The sequence below is a fragment of the Triplophysa rosa genome, linkage group LG19 (genome assembly GCF_024868665.1).
Source record: "Triplophysa rosa linkage group LG19, Trosa_1v2, whole genome shotgun sequence".
NCBI classification, from domain to species: domain Eukaryota; kingdom Metazoa; phylum Chordata; class Actinopteri; order Cypriniformes; family Nemacheilidae; genus Triplophysa; species Triplophysa rosa.
The window spans coordinates 7126663-7148409 of NC_079908.1; the positions used below are offsets into that span (position 1 = coordinate 7126663).

Below are 21747 nucleotides of genomic sequence, written 5' to 3' on the forward strand. Positions count from 1 at the left end.
AATTTCACAATGCCGTTTTTCTTATCTATTAACAAGGATTTTCTTATGTTTTCAGTTGGCCTTTAACACAATCAAATACGGGACTTTGTTACTTTATTAACTTTTAGAGCTTGGCTCAAATCGATGGTACAATCTTGAAAAAGATGAGATGTTTTTGGTCCCAGATGAGACTTAGGTTTTTTGTTTTGCAAATAAAATGCATTTGATGCCTTTGATACCTGTGATTTATTTGACAATTATTGTTGTCAATTGTCTGATGTGGATTTCAGCCACAATATAAACTCAACACAACCAAACAACTGTGAATCTACGGGGACGTTGTGTAACTTGACATGAGGATTTATGACTCTTGGGAAAAGCCCAAGACAAGTGTACCAGTGAATCAAGAGGGACACTTTTAGTGCCAGCATAAAAACAAACTCCTTTCACCAGTGTTGAGTACTGATTTATTTCTGACAGGAACATCCCTATAAGGACACTCGGGACTGTGAAACATTTTGAAGGTTGGAGCCGATTTCTAACTTCTATTTGTTGTATCATTTACACGGTTAGAGTGTTTGACGGCCCTGTGCTTATTGAAACAAAATGCTGAATATTTCAGTCATAATTTATTTGTGTGATTCCTGGTTGTATAGTGAAAAAAAGAGCTAAAAAGTATCTGTGTTAAAGGGATAGAACTGTTTGTTTTCCTAAATTCTTCAAAAAATCTCATTTTCTATTCACTATGGTTGTGGATGATGTCCCAGAACTGAAAATTGCTAACATTTTTCTAAATATCTTTCTTTGTGTACATCAGAACAAAGAAATGTATACAGGTTCGAAAAAACCTGTGGGTGATTAAATGAAGATAGAATTTTCATTTTTGGGTGAACTATCCCTTTAAAGGATACACATATACGTATATACAGTATAAGCACACTTAAGCCTGTGGCATACTTCTTTTTTTAACGTGTATGCGAGCGTTAGCGTACAGCTGAACGCACAGCCTTGCAAAGTATACTGCTTTCGACTCGTACGCGTTCACATGGGTTTTGACGCGTGCGTATTACGACATATTGCAATACCTCTCCGGGCCTACAGGGGTCAAGTTTTCTTCTACTACCTTGAATCGATGCTCCCAGGACACGGTTGCCACCTGGTGGTTAAACTAATGACTGCAAGAAATGGAATGTGCGACCTGCTCGTACTTTGTTCGCAAGGTAACAAAATTCCGGCAGTGCACATACTATTCTGATTTGCGTCACGTGCACTGTACGCTGTCCCTCGCGTATGCGAAGAAAGTATGAAATATACTTTAGCCTTTACATACAATAATAACTGACATTCTGAGAACATTTTTGAGCAATGTTTGCTTTTCTAACTTGCTTAAGGTATTTATTTGACAAAAGTATTTGGCAAAAAAAAGAAAACCTTATTATGAGGGTTTATTCTAATATGAAAAAAATGCAGAAAAAAGCTCACAAGGAAATAATACATTGACTAGAATTTTATCAGTTATTCATATTTTGTTGATCTCAGTGAGCTGACTCAATGAGTTTTGCCAACACAATCTCACAGGAATTCGAAACTATTTTACGAGGTGGCTAATTTGTATCAATTCGTACGATCTTATTCGTACGTTTAGTACGATTTGCTTTCGCGCCAGTGATCTTTAGGGGTGGGGTATAGGGGAGGGGCTTCAGTATTGCTTTTTTCTAATAATTGTACTTTTTTGTACGATTCAAGTTTTACGAATTCATATGAATTAGCCACCACGTCAAATAGTTACGAATTCCCATGAAATCAGCTGGTTTTGATATCATGTTGTGTGTAATTTTTTTGCCAATCCTCCAAAAATTTGTCTCAAAGCACAACTACGCAACAATTTTTAATCCATGTTCCTAAATAGACCGTCACCTTTGTCATCTACTGTACATTCATACATACATCATAATCCTGAGGCACAAAAAACACACATTATATATTATATATATTTTTATATATTAAATACATTTTTAAGGAATTTTACTGTTTTTTTACAGATTTTTGTAATATGATAAAAAATTCTCAAATTACAGAAAAATAAAATAAAAAACACGTGACAACACTGTTATTTTATGATATTTTACTGCTGTTGGAAAATTACTGTTTTTTACTGTAGTTTTTACAGTGTATTTTTGAAATATGGTAAAAAAAAAAAACTACAGAAAAAGACTGAAAAACATGAGAAACATGCAATTTTACATGATAAAACTATTATTTCACAGGTGCCTCAGCTGCTGGAAAATTAGATTTTTTTACTGCATTTGTGAATGCGTGCTGCGATTCAAACCTGTCCCTTTGTAGGTAACTGTCATATTTTCACATACACTTTTAAACGTATATAATAATCCTAAGGCACAAATGTATATTTAAATTATTTCTTTCTTTCTTTAATTTTACATGCATTTATGCATGTATGCTAGGGTTTGAACCTGCATCCTCTTTGTGAGTAAACAGAAACTACTATCTTTTGTTTTTCAGGCCTACCACTGCACCCTTTAAAAAATAAGGTGCATGATGCCCCGTCCTACATGTTCTTTTTTCTCTTGCAAATAATGACAGTGAAACTTGGTGAAAGGGAGAAGCAGAAAGACACAAGGTGACCGGCTGCTGGTAATGGCTTTTGACGCTCACTTCTTCCGTAATTTGCCGATAAATGGGTGACAGATGTGCATAATGCTTCTGTGCGTGGAGCTGGCCAACAGAGGATTGCGCGGGAGTGCTCATGGGATGAGATAATGCCTACGAGAGGAAAAAGAGTTGAAATTCTCTTTTTCTTTCTCCTGTTGCCACTGCCCCATGTGTGATTTCCAGCAGATGTTGTGTATACCCCTCAGCACAGTGAGGTCAGCATCCTGAAATCTCTGTTCCTCTCCATCAGGCTACGGTTAAACTTACACTGTGGGAAGATTGAGCACATGTGACCAAGTCACCTGTTTGAGGGCTACAGGATTACAGTGGGGTTCTTAAAGTCCCCATGAAATAAAAATGTATCCAGTTTGCTTTCTTAGTGTACATTTGTAGTTTTGTGGTGAACAATTTATCAGAGCTAGTCAATCTGTAAAAACGTTTTTTTTTTACTGTTTTCTTTAATCAAAATCTGAAAATTCAGCTCTGGAGTGGTGATTCCTCTCTGATGACGTCAGTTTGACGGGTTGGGCAGAACATTGGTTAACTCCTCCCCTTCAGCTGTCAGTCTGCTGCCAGCTCCATTTTTGAATTACACGCCTACGTTTCTAGATCCAACCATTTTAAAGAGCATATTTTTCTCATTGTTTATTTCGTTTCACTTGGAAATAAATGACAATACTAGAGACTATTGTATGACAAGGTTTACATGGAATTTTAAGCTTGAAAATTCTGTCATCATTTACTCACCCTCTTGTAACTTCAAACCTGTATGACTGTTTTTCTTCTGTAGAATACAAAAGAAGATATTTTAAAGAATGTTGGTAACCGAACAACGGCGGTCCCCATTCACTTCTATTGTATGGACACAAAACCAATGCACGTCAATGGAGACCGCTTTGGTTTGGTTGCCAACATTTTTTTAAATGTCTTTTGTGTTTTACAGAAGAAAGAAAGTCATTCAGGTTTGAAGTGACAAGAGGGTGAGTAAATGATGACAGAATTTTCATTTTTGGGTGAACTATCCCTTTAATATGCTGCAGAAAAGATTCAGAACTGATTCTGAGTCAAGCATCAAAATAGCCAATCACAAAGTGTACACATTTGTTATTGTTCATAAAAAAGCTATACTTTGGGACTGTGGCGAGTATACCGTAAGCGCCAATATGGAAGTCAAACAAAGAGAATGTATAACAAACAATAGCAAGGGAAAATCCTGTGTTGTGGTGAAAAATATTGGCTCGACCAATAGTGTGAGTTTATTTGGTTGACTGCTGGCACAACAGGGGTGTTTCAAGTCAGTTTCAAGACAATTATTATTTTTGAAATTCCGTTTAGTGATCCTTGTACCGCAGAAATGACACGCTTTGCATTCTAATGTTTTTTTCTGGCTATATCTGGTAAGACATAAATCCCAGTTTAATGTTTTTGAAAACAATGGCTCCACACCCCAGATTTGTTCTTACTTGTTTCAAATGTATGTTTTCACCCTTAAGCACCTCCTGTGTGTCAAATGATACGGTTGTGTTTTCGGTGCCTGATAAGGTTGATTTACAAACTCATTTATTTTCCATGTCTAAAAAAACACCTGATCCAGCATCTGTATGCTTTTAATACAAATAAAACAGAATGCTTAAAATGCAATTAAATAAGGCCCAAAAAAAAGATTTAAGGTTTAAATGGGAACGTGAGCTTGGAGCAACCAAGACTTAAACAATTAACGTTTTATTATTATTATATATAAATAATATTGTAATAAAATAAATTATATTACTTATTATTATTATTGTCATTTACACATATTTGTGTTGTTGGAAACTCTTTCTTTTATTCTGTGAAAACAAAAATAGAGTACAACTTTAGTCACCATTGACTTACATTCTGAAAAAATAACAGTATCAACATTTCAATTCCCTTATTTAATTGCCAAAGCATGTACGTATATGTACTATTTAGAATACCAACATACTTTTTAAGTACTCTAATTATACACACGCATGTTTGTGTTTGTGTGTGTGCGCTTGCGTGCTGAATGTTGAGTAGATTTCCTGTAGCGAGTTGCAGGGCTCCGGATCTGAGCTCAGCGCTTCCCCACTAATCCCCCCTTCCTGTTTTGTGTAAATGCAGCACGGCAGAGGAAGAGCAGATTTATTTGATAATTAGGCAGATAATGCCTTACAGCCAATTACCTGATGGGCGTGTGAGAAGTGTGTTTGTGGACGGTGTGGTGATATATCTGTATCACACCATGACATTTGGTGACGAGCTTTGTAAAAGAATCCTGTGAGGTGGATCAGCGTTTGTATGATATATCATTATGTCTGGAAGCTAAACGTTTAATTGAATGCTGTCAAGCGGTGGAATCTGGAAGAGTTTGTGGTGTTGCAGTCCTGCCCAAGAGATTTTACCCTTCGCTCGCCCCTCTACACACAAATATGGGCACGGATCAAAGCCTGGCCCACAAAATAACATCAGTGGGGACGTGCTTGTGGTTTAAAGGCTCCATGTAGGAACCAAAGGGTATTTTTGAGGATTGCGAGGAATATTTAGCAGCGAATGAGTTTTTGAGCCCAATAATTTGATCTTTTTTTTTAAATAGCTGAAATGAAAAAGAATGGGCGCTGAGGGAAAACAAAGATTTGCAGCGTGCTAAATGTATCTGAGAAGGAAGTTCTTTGTTTATTTTCGGCCGTAAATGGGATCGCCTATCAACACGACATTTGCCTTGGCCTTCACACTTGTGTTTATTGGTATCTGTGTCAAGGATGTCCTGCAAGGATCTGCTTTTACATTTCGTCAAATATCCATGCTAATGTTATTTTTTTTTGGGCGGCATCACAACTCTTAATTCTTAATTTCATGATATTTGCTTATTGCGGCTGCTGGAATTTTATTTTGTTTTGACTGTCATTTACTGACTTTCAAGGAACAGTTCACCCAAAAAAGAAAATTCTGTCATGAATTACTCAACCTCAAGTTGTTCTAAATCTGTATAAATGTCTTTGTTCTGTTAAACACAAAGAAAGATATTTGGGAGAATGCTAGCGACTGAGTTTTCTGGGGCACCATTGAGTACCGTTAAAATGGTTGTCAAAGATGCCCCAAAACTGCTTGTTTTCCTAAATTCTTCAAAATCTTTTCTTTACAAAAAAAATACCAAAATTCTTTCTACTATGGTAGTCAATGGTTCTGTCATCATTTATTTACTGTCATGTCGTTCAAAACCGGTTTATGATTGTGGAACACAAAAGAAGATATTTAGAGAAATGTCTCAGTGGTTTTGTGTTCATAGAGTGGAAGTCAATGGGGGACAATGTTGTTTGGTTATCAGCGTTCTTCAGAATATCTCCTTTTGTGTTCTGCAGAAGAAAGAAAGTCATGCAGGTTCGGAATGAAAGATTTTTCATTTTTGGGTAAACTATCCCTTTAAAAATGTTTTTTTTTTTTTCGTGATACCTCCCTGTTAAAGATCCTATATATAAACTCTGATCCACTTTAATGGCTGGATTCCAGTCTGTTTTCCTGGCGTGCAGAGTCCTATTTAACCGATGTGTTCGCGTGGAAGATCGTATCGTGTTATTTTAGCTTTTTAATACAAACATTTAAGCGCCACTCCTGCCCATTAACAACTCACAAATTGGGCCGACCGAGGCGCCGTCGCGCGCGTTGTTTCGGGAATGCTGATAAAGTGGCTGGGTTTAGAGATTATAGCTGAGTGTGAAGGGAACTGAGGCAGAGAAGGGGCCCTGATTCCTCATTCCGATTGCACGAGCCCCTCCCTCTCCTCCCATGCTTGAAATCCAAGCCAAATCAATTACACTCCCCCAGCACCTCCGAAATTACAGAGCAATAAATTAACCCCCCAGAAAAATATGAAAGAGTTATGAGGGCCTGCGAATGGTGGTGAGGCCCACTGCTCCTTCATGGCCCCCCTCCTCTCTTCCCTCTGGATTTATCACACTCGTCCTGTCTTTGTGACTGTAGATGAGGTCTTCTTGATTCCTCTCGCATCTCTAGTTTCAGTGCTTTGTGTTGTTCATGACCTTGAGTCCAGCCTGAGGATATGTGATCCGGTGTGTAGCAGACGGCCTGCTTCTTCTGAGGCACATGAGGATTGTGGGATATTCATCTTCTTTCTTGAATTGGTCGTTTGGCTGAGGGAAGCCCTGAAAGGGACAGTTCACCCAAAAATAAAAATAAAAACATTTATTCACCCTCATGTGGTTCAAGACCTGTATAAGACTCTTTTGTGGCACAGAAGATATTTTGAGAAATGTCTCTGTGGTTTTGTGTCCATACAATGGAAGGCAATGGGGGCCAATGTTGTTTGGTTGCCAACGCTCTTCGAATTCAGTTGTAGAAATAACAAAATCATTTTCAATTACTATTATTTTCTTTACATGCAAACTATAGAGGTCTTGTGTGTCCAAACGTAAGAACATCAGTTTCAACAACATTACTAATGGTTACTGAATTTGGTTACTAAAGTACATGCAGAATAAACATAAACCTGACACGCAAAGTTTGAGCTGGTGGAATGTCAAACTTCACAAAACAATCCGACATATATGGTCGATATATGTTCACCATAAACTCTGACATTTTCCAGGTCAATTCTGACAGTCTTTTTCAGCGAAGACTTCCAAACCTGCGTGAGCGTAAGAGCCAAAATAAAATGGCGCCATTTACTGGGGGATGTTTACTCTTCGCACTTCCTGGCCTCACACACTCTAGGCATTATCCACAGAGGCTCTGTGTATAGACAAGTGTTCAAATACTTCCCGTGATCAGCAGATAGAGGGAAAGAGAAAACACACACACACACACAGATAAGCCATTGTGCTCTCGTCCGGAGCGCTGGGCTCAAGGCTAAGCGGTTGAACATTAACTGTGAACTGTATACTGCTGAGCACTTGGCATGACTTAACTACAGTGAATAAACATAAAACTCTTAACAATTCAGGGTTATATTTGTTAGAAGAATGAGTCAGTAATAAAATCTAAGGTTGTGAGTTTGATGTTGGGGATGTTTTTTTCTAAAGTGAGTATAAGGGAATGTGTCCAGAGTTTGATTTTGTGAGTGTGTGACTGTATTTGGGCTACAGGAAGGCAAACAGCTGATGTAATATATTCTTAAGTAATGGCTAAATAATCACTCTGGCTGGCCTTACTACACTACACACTGGCTTCTGTAGATAAATATGACATTGATGTATAGTGTACTTTACAAGTTACATGAAAGTAAAAATATTTGTATTGGCACGAGTTTACTTATTATATGGGTTTTTAGCAACATCAGTCCACAAATAACTTTTTCATAAGTCTAATGAGTTACGGCAGCATGTTGCATAAAATGATTTTGGGGCTATCATGAAAATGAAAAGCGGAAACCGGGGCTAGTTGTCACATGGGTCTTATGTCAATAATTGTTTCCAAGTCAAATGTGCAGTGCTAAATGTGTGTTTTGTTTAGCAGTGGTTATGAAAATTGTTTAATTATTTACTCACCCTCATGTCATTTTTAACCTGCATGACTGTTTTCTTCTATAGAACACAAAAGGAGAAATTTTGAAGAATGTTGATAACCAAACAACATTAGCCCCCATTGACTTCCATCTACAGTATGAGAACAAAAGCTTTGAGACATTTCCTGAATTAGATTCTTTCATCATATGCAGGTTTTGAATGACATGAGGGTGAATAAATAATGACAAAAATTTTGAGTCAGGCTCAGGACTCAAACTTGAATTGACCGAGGTGCTGCTGTGCCTTGTGTTGGCGTGCTGCCACCAAGTGTATCTGGCACTGACTACTGAGTATTGTATGATTTTGTTGTAGTTGTTTTACATTTCTTAGTTTTTTATTCTTTAAATGTTGGAATTTAATGACAGGTTCCATAATTTGGCAAACACTCGTATCTTAAGCAATTTACAGCGCATTTGAGGCACATATTATCAACTCATGTTCCCTGAGAATTGAAGCCATGACTTTTAAACTAAGCTACACAAACACATTGACAACAAAATATGAACATTTGTGAATCTGGACCACAAAACCAGTCTTAAGTAGCACGGCAACAATTTTACTAATAGCCAAAAATACATCGTATGGATCAAAAATATCGATTTTTCTTTTATGCCAAAAATCATTAGGATAGATCAAGTTCCATGAATATATTTTGGAAATTTCCTACCGTAAATATGTCAAAATTTTATTTATGTGAGTAATATGCTATGCTAAGGACTTGATTTAGACAACTTTAAAGGTGATTTTCACAATATTTAGATTTTTTTGCACCCTCAGATTTCAGATTTTCAAATAGTAGTATCTCGGCCAAATATAGTCCTAACAAACCATACATCAATTATAATTTATTCAGCTTTCAGATGATGTAAAAATAAAAAAATTGCCCCCTTGTTGTCCAGGGTCACGTGTTCTTTTTTCTCTCCAGGGCAAGCAAAACATTTTATACGAAAACTGCGGTGCGCACGCGGCACTCCGAAAAGTTGAACTATTTCCATCTCGATGCGGCGCCGACACGCTTAGAAAAATGTGCACGTCGCGACCGCGTCGCCCCCTATTTGCGTGTGCCTGCCGCGGTCATTTGAAGAGAAAGCAGCTCGCGTTTTCCGCGCGGTTTTAGACGCGAAATGTGAATCGGGCCTTAAGTGCTATATAGCACCATTTTTTTAAGAGTGTATGGAGACTGAATAACAATTATATTAAAGTCATCATCAGGAGAAACTAACTCCTTTTCTGTCTGTGGTAAACCATGCAAAACTAGCTCAAAATCACCACTGTTTACTTGATTTGTAACAAAAAAAGAATCCTTTCAATTTGCAAAGGCAAGTTTTTGCTCAGTAAAAGCAGAAGAGTGGTGGCAGAAAATAGCAGAACATATCATAAACATCAAGTTTGAAATGTCTGCTTGCTTAGATGATTTGACACTCTATACATTAAGCTTCAAAAACAAAATGACTGCCTCTGACTGCTTTTAAGACACAACATTGTATAATAAAGTTGTAAATAGTTCAGCCTGGGGCATGCAAAGTGTCATTTGGAAGCCTAGTATGGACCTTTGCCCTTTGACCAAACATGCAGGGCATGCAGAGATGAGAGACAGTCAGTCGTGATGGACAAACTCTTATCTATGCAACACCAGCTGGGCGAGACTGTCTCCACAGAGACACAGACACATTTTAGACTCAAATCATAGTTCTGCTCATCTCCTGATAATGATTTGTTACACATGGCAGATAAATCCGAGATGCAGATATGTCTAGACAGTCTGTTTCAAATGAAATACAAACAAATCCAATCATTTGGTGTGAACATTGCTGATTAGAGAGCTGATTTCAACTGTGCATATTATGTGAAAAGAAAAGAGCTTATACTGTATCTTCATGAAATATTTAATGGTCAATTAAGTAAATGTGTGATCGAAAATGTTAAATGAAAACATTCTTTACGCTAAACAAATGTTGTTTTAACTCATAACGTTGGTTATAAAATGTACACATTCAACCGATGGTTTTAAAATTAACTAGTGCTGGGTTGTTTCAACCAATGGTTGAATCAAATATGGGTGATGACATTCACATATTAATAGAAACAAGGCAGAAACCGTCAGTATTTTAAATTATACTTTATTTAATATAAAACAAACAATAAACAAATAAATTAGATATTTCTAAAATAATTCTCTTGAGGGGAAATTTATAATAACATCGTTCGATTGTTACATTGGAAATTACACAAATGGAATGTCGTGTGGTTTATAATTCTTTTGTCGTTGGTACACACACAATGTGCTTTTAGAGATGTAGAGGGGCCGTGTGAGGTCACGCACTGCCTACAAGAGTTTGCTTCTCATCTGGAGGTCAAACATTGGTGTAGCTGCCTAAAAAGGAGATTTTGAGCTCTAGTCTCTTACTAATCTCTAACAATTTCAGCCGTGTTCCAATCAGGGAAATCAGCTCGCATACTCCATTTGAATGCGCACCATTTGTCTCCAGAATGCGCCCGGGGGGATTTCTAGGAGCGTCCCTGGCTAAGAATGCAAAGTATCGGGTAAATTAACTTGAAAAAGCTATTGGCTTCTTATCAGCTTGTGGGATGAGGCTTTGCATTCCCCGAAGGACATGGCTGAATCTGTTTAGAAAGGCCAGCATTAGCATTTGTATATTAAAAGATAGTGCCGGATAAAGATGAGCAGCTGGAGCCATTAACATAATAAGGGGCTTTCTCATTTGCACACAGACTCAGAAAGCCCCCCAATCACCCCAGCCAGCAGTCACACACATCACAGATGCTTGAGACCATTGTCCACCTTGGCCTGCACCAGGACCTCGCAAACACACCGGGATGGTTAAAAGGTTACTGTGTTGAACAATGGAGGATTCAGCGTTTGAAATCAATCAATATCAAGGCATTTCACATTCAGTTAAGTCCTTTTCTTGGGTACAGTGCTGACAATGGAAGCACTGCTGGTCCCTGATGTCTCGGTTTGAATGGGGTTGCAATGAACGGCAAGGCATGAAATGAAGCGAACAACAGAAAGTTGAATGCTGGGAGGTTTGGCATACGATGAGCAGCGAAAAACAGCTATTGAGAACGTGTTGATACATTGTTCAGGGCCAGGGGTGGATTGAAAAGAGATTTACATAATTTCTTCACTTATGTAACACCTTCACTTTATATCATTTAGAATAATTTATAAAACATAATTGTCTTCTGTAAGGATATGTACATAAAATACTTTAAGATATTCACAGGAAATGCGAAAAGTCAGGCACTTTGCTGCCACTACAGCAATTTTTAACATGCGAGATCCTGAGATTTAAGACAGTTTTTTAAATAAAGAAATTGTAGAATAATCTTATATAGAGACAGATTTATATCCATCAATGCTATCCACTTTTTATATCAAAATAAATGTTCTCTTTAAAAAAATCTGGTGCTCCTATATGCCACTCGAATGTAACTTTGTACATGCAGCAGCGCCCACTGACTAGAAACGTTAAACGCGACAGCTCAATGACCGGACTCAGTCCTGTTTCTGCAGTGGAAATCTGATGAAGTTATCAATCGCCAAGTTTAATAGTGCCAAGCATTCTTGTAATGTTCTTAGGCAGAGCAACACAGGCAAAAATCCTTGTACCGCTTTTTATGCAAGTGTTTGTTGTAGTGTTATCCTATGCCCGCAAGTTAGTGTCGAAAAAGACTATCGGATCACAGGCTTCATGTCCATCCGAGAGCGCACGTCATGGTACCCGAGGAGGCACGGGTCGGTTGACAAAGCATCGTGGGTAAATACTGAATCGTTGTCTGAGGAGCAAGAGCTGGAAGTGTCTTCACAAGACGGTGAATATTGTTCGAACGGGGTGGATAGGTCCAGGTACTGCAAATACAAAAATACAAATGGATTAAAATTGTGTTTGAGGAAATACACAAACTGATAAAACGCGTAACTTGAATGCACTGGATAAAAGCCAAATGCGTAAATGTAATGTAATGGAAAGGACCTTACCTCATCTGAAATGGACACCAGCACTCTATCGAGCTCCTCCACCAGCTGTTTGAATGTCGGCCTTTGTGTCGGTACCGCATGCCAGCATTCTCTCATCTTCATGTAGCTGTCAAAGCAATTCAAACAAATTGTAAGTAATATTTAACATGAAATATTTTTAAAGCTTTTGTTTCGTAGGTTCCAGAAGTTGTCTTGGTAAACAAACTGATGCTTACAGCTCATGTGTGCAGTTGGAAGGTTTGTCCATTCGATGGCCTTCCTTCAGCAGCTTAAAAAGTTCCTCTACTGGTATTCCAGGGTACGGCGATCCCCCCAATGTGAAAATCTCCCACATGAGAACTCCAAAAGACCAACTGCGGAGACAAGGGATCAGCAATGTCAGCACACCATTTAGGATAACATGCTTGAACTATGCTAATTCAATCCTTTAGCTAAGACTGTTTTTAGTGATTGGAACTTATTTTAGTCATTACAAACATCCACCAGCATTAGGATTAAACTATACTAAACCAAGCATTTTGGGTAATCTGGCATTCCATCCCTGCTCGGCTGAATGTTTGGCATAGCTGCAATGATTAGCCAGACTTACACGTCGCTCTGGTGTGTGTAGACTCTGTCAAACAAGGCTTCTGGTGCCATCCATTTCACTGGCAAACGGCCCTGAAATTGAAAACAACAGGACGGTTAGCAGGACAGTTAGCTGCCACACAGGCTGAGCCAAAGAATTAACTTTTGAGCTTCAAAAATACGACCGCCCACTCTGTTGCCAATCAGCATGGGCGCATAAAATATCTGTCTTTAACATTAATGCATCGAACAGCGACAACACGTGAAGCATGTAGCCATGTTTGCTTTTATAAATGTTTAAAGCTTTGATACTCACATTGGTGGTCTTTTTGTAATAGTCAATTTGGTGGACTCCTCTCGCCAAACCAAAATCTGCAATTTTCATGACATTGTCTTCCGTCACGAGAACGTTTCTTGCTGCTAGATCTCTGTGAATGCACTGTGGGAAAAACGATCGTTGTTTAGTTGAAATAGCATTTACAATGTTTCTGTGTTAACACAAATGTAAAACATGTTCATATTTTGTAACCACAATGGATTACAATCACCAGATGTGACCTCAAACTGTTTCGGTCTTCGGGACTTCGGTCAACATGTAGAGAGCAATTTTTGCAGATGTTTTAAACAAGCCTAACTTGAAATAGACTCGGATTTCATAGGAAAAACAACACAGGGCTACTTTCTAAATGCATGTCATTAAGTTTATTTTGGTTTTTATTTTAAATAGAAGTGGTATTTGAGGATTGAAAAATAGGACGAAAAGGCCCCTAGTTTGTGGCCCTTAATGGAGGGGTTTCAGACGACTACATTCTTAGCAGGCCACAAAAAGCTAGTAATACGATCCTGTACACAGGCGGGTCTGAGCGCCTGCTTGCTAACAGATTTATGGCAGCGCTAAAAAGGACAAAGACCATAGAGGCCGGATGACCACAGCGGTAAACACAACACACTGCCACTCCACTGAGGAATGCTCGGCATCACGTATCAGACAAAGGGATGTGTTGATAAGATGAGGGGGTAGGCTCCTATCCCTGCAAGCAACTTACTCTTTTGGATGCAAGGTATTCCATGCCTCTTGCCACTTGGTAGGCGCAGGAAACCAAGTCTTTGAAGGTGAGCTGCTCTTCAGGAACCTTGGTCACATCAAAGGTGTAGTCCATGCCAGGAGGCCGACGGGCCCGAAGATATTCTCGTAGGCTACCCTTAGATGCGTATTCAACCAGCACGTAGAGTGGACCTGAATCAAAAATATTTTACGTTGAAATTAACTTTAAGAGGCGGATGAACTAAATCTCAGCACAGCTGTGAGATGGCACTGTGGATGACTTACCATCTTGTGTGCAGACGCCAAGAAGGTTTATAATGTTCTTATGTTTGTCCATCACCTTCATTAGCTCCATTTCAGAGATAAGGTCAGCGAGGTCTTTGTCAGTTGCATCATCTGTTTTGAAAATGACCAAGTCATACTTTTTAGTTTACGGTTAAGATTATGATTTTGTATAGAATATGATTTTGAACATATGCTCAAACTTACCTTTAAGCATTTTAACAGCTACTGTAGTCGCATGATCTGAATTCTCTTTGTTTATCCCATAAGCGTCTGCTCTCACCACCTGACCAAAGCAGCCCTCACCAAGTGGTTTGCCCAACGTCAAACTGTCAGGAGAAAATTAAAATAGTTTAGCACAATATAAATATTGTGCTAAAAAACATATTTTCAGACTTTGGTTGCTGCTATTACGTACTTCTCTCTCGGAAACTCCCAGTCAGGATCATAAGGCAGTTCAAACTCCATAACTCCAGCCAGCATTGGAGAACAACTGGAGGAAAGACGAGCTACCCTCATCAGCGAGGCACTTGACTTTCCAGAAGAATTGGACTCCAATGAATACTGTAACACGGTCCAAGACATACAGAATTAAGATCTGGAATGCACTGCTGAACGTTGTGCATTCAGGAAATTGGCATGAGGTTCGTTCAAGGGATGTTGTCTTACCTGTCTGCGTAAAGGAAATTTGGAGAGCTTCTGCACAGGAAGCGTATCGAAAGCCTCCTGACTAGGATGAACCTGCATGCGGCAGAGGACGACGATGACAATGGCCATCACCAGTGCCAGGAACCCAGAGGCATAGATGATTATGTCAGTGTACTTGGCTTCCATAAGGTCCATCTCCTTGGTCACCTCTTTCTCTGTGGATTAGACAAAATTATAAGTAACCAGAACATTGATTTAGGTGGTTCAAGCAATAATTTATGATTTGTGTGTCTATGCAAACTTACCCGAGAGGACAGTAAGCCAAGCAGACTGATGGGAGTAGCCAATAGAGTTTCCAGCCAAGCATGTGTATTCTCCAGCATCCTCCATTGTGATGTTGGTAAGATATAAGACTTCAACTTCAGACATGTTCAAGCTTCCTGTCTGAGAAGTTAGAAGAAAATGTCTTTAATGTTAATTTGCTCAGTTGGTTGATTCTAAGGGAACACACATCCTGATGAAATATAAACCCTAAGTGCACTAAAACCTTAAGTGCACCAAAAAGTATCCTCATTCTAAATACATGAACAGAGCATCCTGCAGTAAGACTTATGAAAGACAATAATAATACCTTCACTATCTTGACATACGGAATGCCATCTGGTCCATACCGGCTGCCATTCATCTCAATGTGCTTCAACCACTGGATGTGAGGTTGGGCATCACTGTAGACTTTACAAAGGAATTGGACATCTCCACCCACTACTGCGGTAATGTTCTTTGGTAGACCAGCTTGCAGAATTGGCCTGTGTGGAGAACGCTCTGAAAAAAGACAAGAAAGACTGTTTAATACATTAGCCATATTGACAAAGTCATATTCGTACATGTAATTCAAAAACTATAACTATAACTACATATGTCTTGTTGCAAGTCTTTGGCTTTTTGGCAATGAATGTTTACACTGGTGGAAATGTGATAACTACAGGGGTAAATGTGATATCTTGTTCATTAGCCTGGGGATACCTAAGCGGCACTTTCAAAGCTGACCAATCCTCACTAATTGGTTCTATTAAGAGATGTTTTAAGCCAGGCCCGTGTGTTGGGATGCTTTGAACTCAATGGGCTCTCTTCCCCCCATCTGCTAGGACTCAGCAATTGACCCTACGCCGGACTTCTAACAAGCAAGTCTGTCACAGGTCAGGTAGAAAATCGGTCTGGACGCCTCAGCCTACAGAGCTCCCAGGCACGTACCATGCAGGCCTATGCCAGCCCCCACCCTGCCCACTCCCGCTGGGATGATATTTATTGGCCTATTCCAGTGTGGATCTTAAATATTTGTTTAGACAACTTGAGCCTCGGGTGAACCCCGGCACCTGTGGTGCAGCCGTGAGCCCAGTGGCCGTCCCTGAGGTGCGTTTGGTGCCTGTCTCGCTATGTGCCGCCACTGAGCAGCTTGAACAGGAATTTACTGATTTGATGCTTATTGGCCCTGACACATGCTGAGCATGGCAGGCCTGTGATGGCTCCTTGTGGAGCTAGTCAGCTGTCTAGAGCATGCGAGCAGAAGCCCACTTACCCAATACGTCCAGGAGGTAGGTGTGAGCGATGGACCCGTATTTGTTCTCCACCACGCAGCTGTAGTTCCCACGGTCTGAGGGAACCACGCTCTCCATGACCAGGCTCCAGTGCTGATGTCGCAGCTATGATAAATGATAAGATGATACGATTATTTTCTGATATTTTTAAGTCACTGCAAAGTAATTGGTCTTTACACTACAAATGCATAAGAATGAATGACAAAACAAATCTCTCACCTTGATGCCTCCAATCCTGTGCTCTCCTCTGAACTCTCTGCCGTTCTTTAGCCAGCGAATGGTCGGGAGAGGGTTTCCTGTGGCGGGGCACCGGAATTTGACAGTGTTACCAGCCGGGACAGCATACAGCTTCTTCTCCATCCGTTGAGTGTGAGTCCAGTATGGTGCTAAAAGAGAAGAAAGAAATTAAGCCTATGGTTTTCTGGACTGCAACAGAAGTTGCCAACCTTGATGCATTATGAACACTAACCTCTGGAGATGTAAACCTGATCGTTTTCTGTTTCAGGATCAGCATCATCCAGACCATTGTCCTCATCATCATCTCCCGACCCAACAGCATCTGCAAAAGAGGACCTAGGTAATCAAGCTATCACATATTACCTCAAAAGCAGTGCTATTTTTAAAGAACTTTTATGTGGCAGAAAGTACCCGTCACTGTGATGGTGAAATTGCGCAGGGCTTCTTTGGTACCACGGAAAACACACACATACACTCCTGAATCTTCATAGGTTACGTCTGCGATCTCCATGACTGCTGCTCTTATTTGGATACGAGCACTGTGTTGGACCCTTGCACCACCCTTGAACCACTGTACGGCTCCGGGGCGACTTGTGTCACAGCGGAGTTTTAGTGCATCTCCAATCTCTAGAAGCAGATGTTCTGATGTTTCCTCAGTTGGCTCTTCGGTAACTTCTGGTAAAAACAAAAAGATTATTAATGGTAACCCCATTACACTAAAGTGAAGCTGTCATAGCACTTTGACATACAATAGTTGGATATCTACCTGATAAGACTTCCACCCAGGCAGAGCGAGAAGCTTGTCCGACCGAGTTTTCCGCCTTGCATACGTACTCTCCGGCATTTTCCGAGGAAACGTTCACTAAAGGAAGAATGTTGACTTTGGAGGTGTTTTCCAGAAGAGGCTGTAGGGGAAACAAAGCATTACTCCTTGTCTTCTGAAGACACAAATATCCATAACAACAAATCTTTAAATCACTTTCTCACCGTGAGCGCCGTGAGACGTGGTGATCCGTCAGGCCCTAGGCGATTGCTGTCCTTCTTGAACCACTGGAGACGTGTTGAGGCCGGCTGGTGGAGTTTACACACCAGCTTCACATGTCCTCCAACCATTACAGTGACATTCTCAGGAAATCCAGGCAGGATAATTGGCCGGGAAACTCTGATATCTGGCCAAACAGAAACAAGCAGACATTGCAGTATATCACGTCAGTTTTTGACAATAGGATTACTCTTGGGTTACTCTGCACATTTAATAAACACAACTATTTACCCGGAACATCGCTAATTGCTAACTACAGCCTTTCTCGGAACGATCAGCACTGTTTTGCAGCAAATGAGCCAAACGGAGCAACAAACAAAAGAGTGCAAATGAACACAATTCTCAGCGGAGAATGACCTTGCTTTGACTTCGCTGCAGTGTTGCTTGTGGCCCAGAGGTGAATGCGATAAGCATTCGAGTGAGGCACCCACCTCCCCACACCCCCCTCCAACCGAGCAATGTCACCTCCAGCACTGGAGCATAACATTCTTCCACCAATACACTAATGAACTTCACTGAATAAAACTAGGGCCTGGCCGCTATCTGAACCCGGAGAGGGTGTGAACGGTCAGCATGAAAATAATGGACAAGCTAAACAAAACACACAAACACATGTGTTTGCTAAAAATTGGATGAATGGTTGAACTTGCAAACTCTTGGTGAAAAGAAATGCTGATACTAGATCTTCAGGCCTGTGCATATTCAGTAGGGACAAAACTTATTTTTAGAACTTTCAAGGCCTTGTAGTACAGCATGTTACAAATGATTTCAGCACTTAAATTATTTCTGTCTTCTTTCTTTTCCTCTCTCCATTTCCACTAGGATCACACTTGCCTGGGTGGCTCTGACTATTAAAGTATTACAGTTCTCAATGATTTTAATTTCTTCTGGCAGGAATTTAGGTTGTAGCTCACACATGTTCAGAATAAGGTGCTTTTAATGAACACTTGCCCGGTCCTCACCAAGGTCTACTTTCCCCAATGTGCACCATGTGCTTCAGTTAAGCATATTTACTGGGATTAACATAAACAGAGTCGTGTAAATGCAGTGCCACATTAAGCTTATCACTGATACTTCCAAGACAGTGAATCCTTGTATGGGGCCTTTCACACACACAAAACAAGGAAACATTGGAAGGCAGGTCTGTGTCGAAATAGCTCCTGAAGATAATCAGTTGCCTACTTGGCAGGTACACAATCTAGACAATCCAGTGTTTGTGTAATATCAGAAGGAGCAATAGGAGACCCATCTTTCCCACCCCCCAGCAACCCACAATCCCTTGTTACTGGCATTGGGCCAGACAGATTTACACTTCCGAGCCTAAGGGCTTTGGCAGGATCAGGTAGCACTGTTTATGGCTCAAGAAAATACAGGCATTCTTTTTCACTCTAAACGATTACATCCTCTTCAACTTCCCCAGGACTCACAATCGACTTCAGCCCACTTATGCATGATGCCATGTCTTACAAAATCCTCATATTGAAAACAATCAATACAGTGGACTAATAATATGTATATTGTACTGGGAAAATTAAGTTGGCTTTAAGTTGACATTCTTTCTTTTTAAGATATTATTTAAAAACTATACATATAAAATTGCCAATGCAACATTAACATTGACATCAATGTTAAGACTGTAAACTCTTGGAAAGTTTGATTTATGTGAGAAAGTTGATCCATACCTTTCGTTATACTTCTTGCAAACACCAATTCCGTGAAGCAGATGGTAATGAAAATCTTAAAGATGCTCAACATCTTGCTGAAGTAATGTGTGCGTGTGTGCAGAAGACAGCTGGTCAGCTTCAAATGCTGACTCCAGGCATTGGCAACCCCAGGGTAGTCAAACCTGAGAAGAAAACAGCTGATTTACAATTCATTGTGAAAGATGTACGTTTACATAAATGCATAATGCATTGTACACCCCAGCCTTCCCACATTTGAAAATGAATGGCTTATTGTACACCTAAGTCATTGTTGGACATTGTCCACCTCCCCGAACGACATGAATATCTCTGAATGCGCAGTCATTAAGGACAGTTGTTTATCAATGGAACCTGTACAACGTGCTTCCAATGGCTCGTTTCTATACAAACACACGAATTGGGTCCGGAACACCTGACTAAAGAATGATCGTCCAAAAAAGCGAAGATATAAGTTGGACATTATTATTTTTAAATGCGTAACCGTAGACGCAATTCCTTTTTGTTTGTTTGTCTTTATTTTTTACGTTTTTATTTATCTACTTACTCCAGCTGCACTTTAAAAACGCTTATTTTGCTCAGCATGAAAAGTAAATAAGAGCAAACGTCAGGCTCTCTAGGTACGAGGAGCCACATGTGCTCTAAAAAAATACGAGAATTTCGCACCAGAGTGAGAGTTTGGTTAAGATAAATAAATCCATTTACAAGTGTGAAACCACTTGGTTTCCTTAATGAAACTAATTTAGTAACTCTAAACGGAGTCGGAAACACCTAGAGTCGCCTAATAGGCTATGGTATAAGAAATAGGCGGAAAACTGGATTTTAATTCAGTCACACAGTATTGCGCGAATGATTTATAACGTGGTGTTTTGTACTTAACTTAAGAAATGTTCAGAAAACAAGTGACATGTTCAGTTTAAATCATGCATATTAGGCAGATGTTTAATCGTATTAAGGGTGCCTGTTTTATTCTATCCTCAGAAATGCCCTTTTTTTATTAGTATTTAATCTATAAAAACAGACTAAAATTACCAGCATATGTTGAATGATTTGCATGCATCAATTATTACTCTTTTGTACTATATGCAAATAAATATTTACCTCTTTTCTTGTGGCCTTTGCCCTGTAATCGGTCAGTGGTTCGATAAGGCACCACCAAGCTTATTTCCCTTGAGTCCGGGTGACCCTTGAGACAGTCATGTGTGCAGTTTTCCTTACACAGAATGATTTATCCTTGAAAAACCAGTGAGCAACTTTAGGAAAAGTCTGAGTTACTCTTGTAAATCCAATATCATCTGTATCACAAGCGCAGGTCTCGGTCTTATTCTTTCCGATTCAAAGTCCAGCGCTAATTTCCTTTGATAGCCTCTCGCGCTGTGCTCGCGAGCGCTCTCGAGTCCAGAACCGCTATATATCCACTGACGATTCAAACACCGGAAAATCACACCTTGCCTCCGTTTCTCCTCAAAGTGTAAAATATCCTCAGCCTTAGAAACCATCGGATATGAGCGGCAGCAGACGCGCTGTGAAAACCGTCCCTCTGTCTACAGTTCACATCAGAAATGTGACAGTGGAGCGGATGGGATTTCTCAATGGGTTGTGCTCTGTCCCGTGCGCTGCTCCAGAATGACTCGCTCCACGCAGCTTAGGTGCGTTTAAAACTTAAGAGGCAAAAAAGTCTGCGTTTGGCAACTCTCTTGCTTACACTCTGGGGTTGAGCAAGCGTCTCACTGGCAGTGGGAGACAACAGCACTCTGAGGGGTAGGTTCACACAACAATGGGCTAAAACCAGAGGAGGAGGGGGGTGGAGGGGTTGCTAAACCCCCACCCACAAAAACAGCTCCCCAAGGGCAGACCCTAGATAGATAGATAGATAGATAGATAGATAGATAGATAGATAGATAGATAGATAGATAGATAGATAGATAGATTTTATTTAATAAATTATTTAGGCATAATAAATGCCAAACTATATGTATGATTAGGAATAAATCATAGGAAAAACATGATTAGGAAAAACAAATTAGGCCTAGAATGCCTTTGAAAAGTTCACGTGCTCTGTATTCAACGACTGTAAAGGACACCTTCCCCTAATTACATCATTACATCTTTTCCGCTAATCCGTTAGTGGTGACGTCACAATGCGGGGTAATTGATTTATTAGTCCTTAATGTCAAAAAGCACTTTTTAGAGACCCTTCTTGTCTGCTTTATAAGGCAAGACTAAACTGAAGAGACGTTTATTCAGAATAACAAGACCGACTTTTGTTTCTCGTGCGTTGACAGACATTTACTAATAGCGCATATTTAATATAATGGCCACAAAATCTGACGCTACCGCGACCGCGCAGGTGTTGTAATGAATTGGAGCCCGAGGGGTAGAGAGTGAAGCTTAAAGCACTTAGGAGAGGATCTGAGGAGAAGAGTTTGTTTGAAATGACCCCTGATTCTCTCA

General features: G+C 39.9%; 1 protein-coding gene across 2 annotated transcripts; it reads right to left on the minus strand.

Moving 5' to 3' along the window:
• Window positions 1-10287: 10287 nt before the first annotated feature.
• Window positions 10288-21018, minus strand: fgfr4 (fibroblast growth factor receptor 4). 2 transcript variants are annotated; one of them, XM_057360815.1, is made up of 20 exons: window positions 20395-21018; window positions 19276-19439; window positions 17539-17720; window positions 17318-17456; window positions 16963-17223; window positions 16784-16873; window positions 16534-16700; window positions 16296-16419; window positions 15351-15541; window positions 15025-15163; window positions 14741-14934; window positions 14490-14635; window positions 14279-14400; window positions 14075-14185; window positions 13791-13981; window positions 13061-13183; window positions 12767-12837; window positions 12393-12530; window positions 12178-12283; window positions 10288-12048 (listed from the first exon to the last, which is right to left on the minus strand). In XM_057360815.1, the coding sequence occupies exons 2-20, from the start codon at window positions 19346-19348 to the stop codon at window positions 11872-11874; spliced, it is 2745 nt and encodes a 914-aa protein (XP_057216798.1). In that variant the 5' UTR covers window positions 19349-19439; window positions 20395-21018; the 3' UTR covers window positions 10288-11871. The 2 variants fall into 2 exon arrangements, with proteins under 2 accessions (XP_057216798.1, XP_057216797.1); XM_057360814.1 differs by having other exon boundaries at window positions 16963-17226.
• Between the last annotated feature and the right edge of the window lie 729 nt (window positions 21019-21747).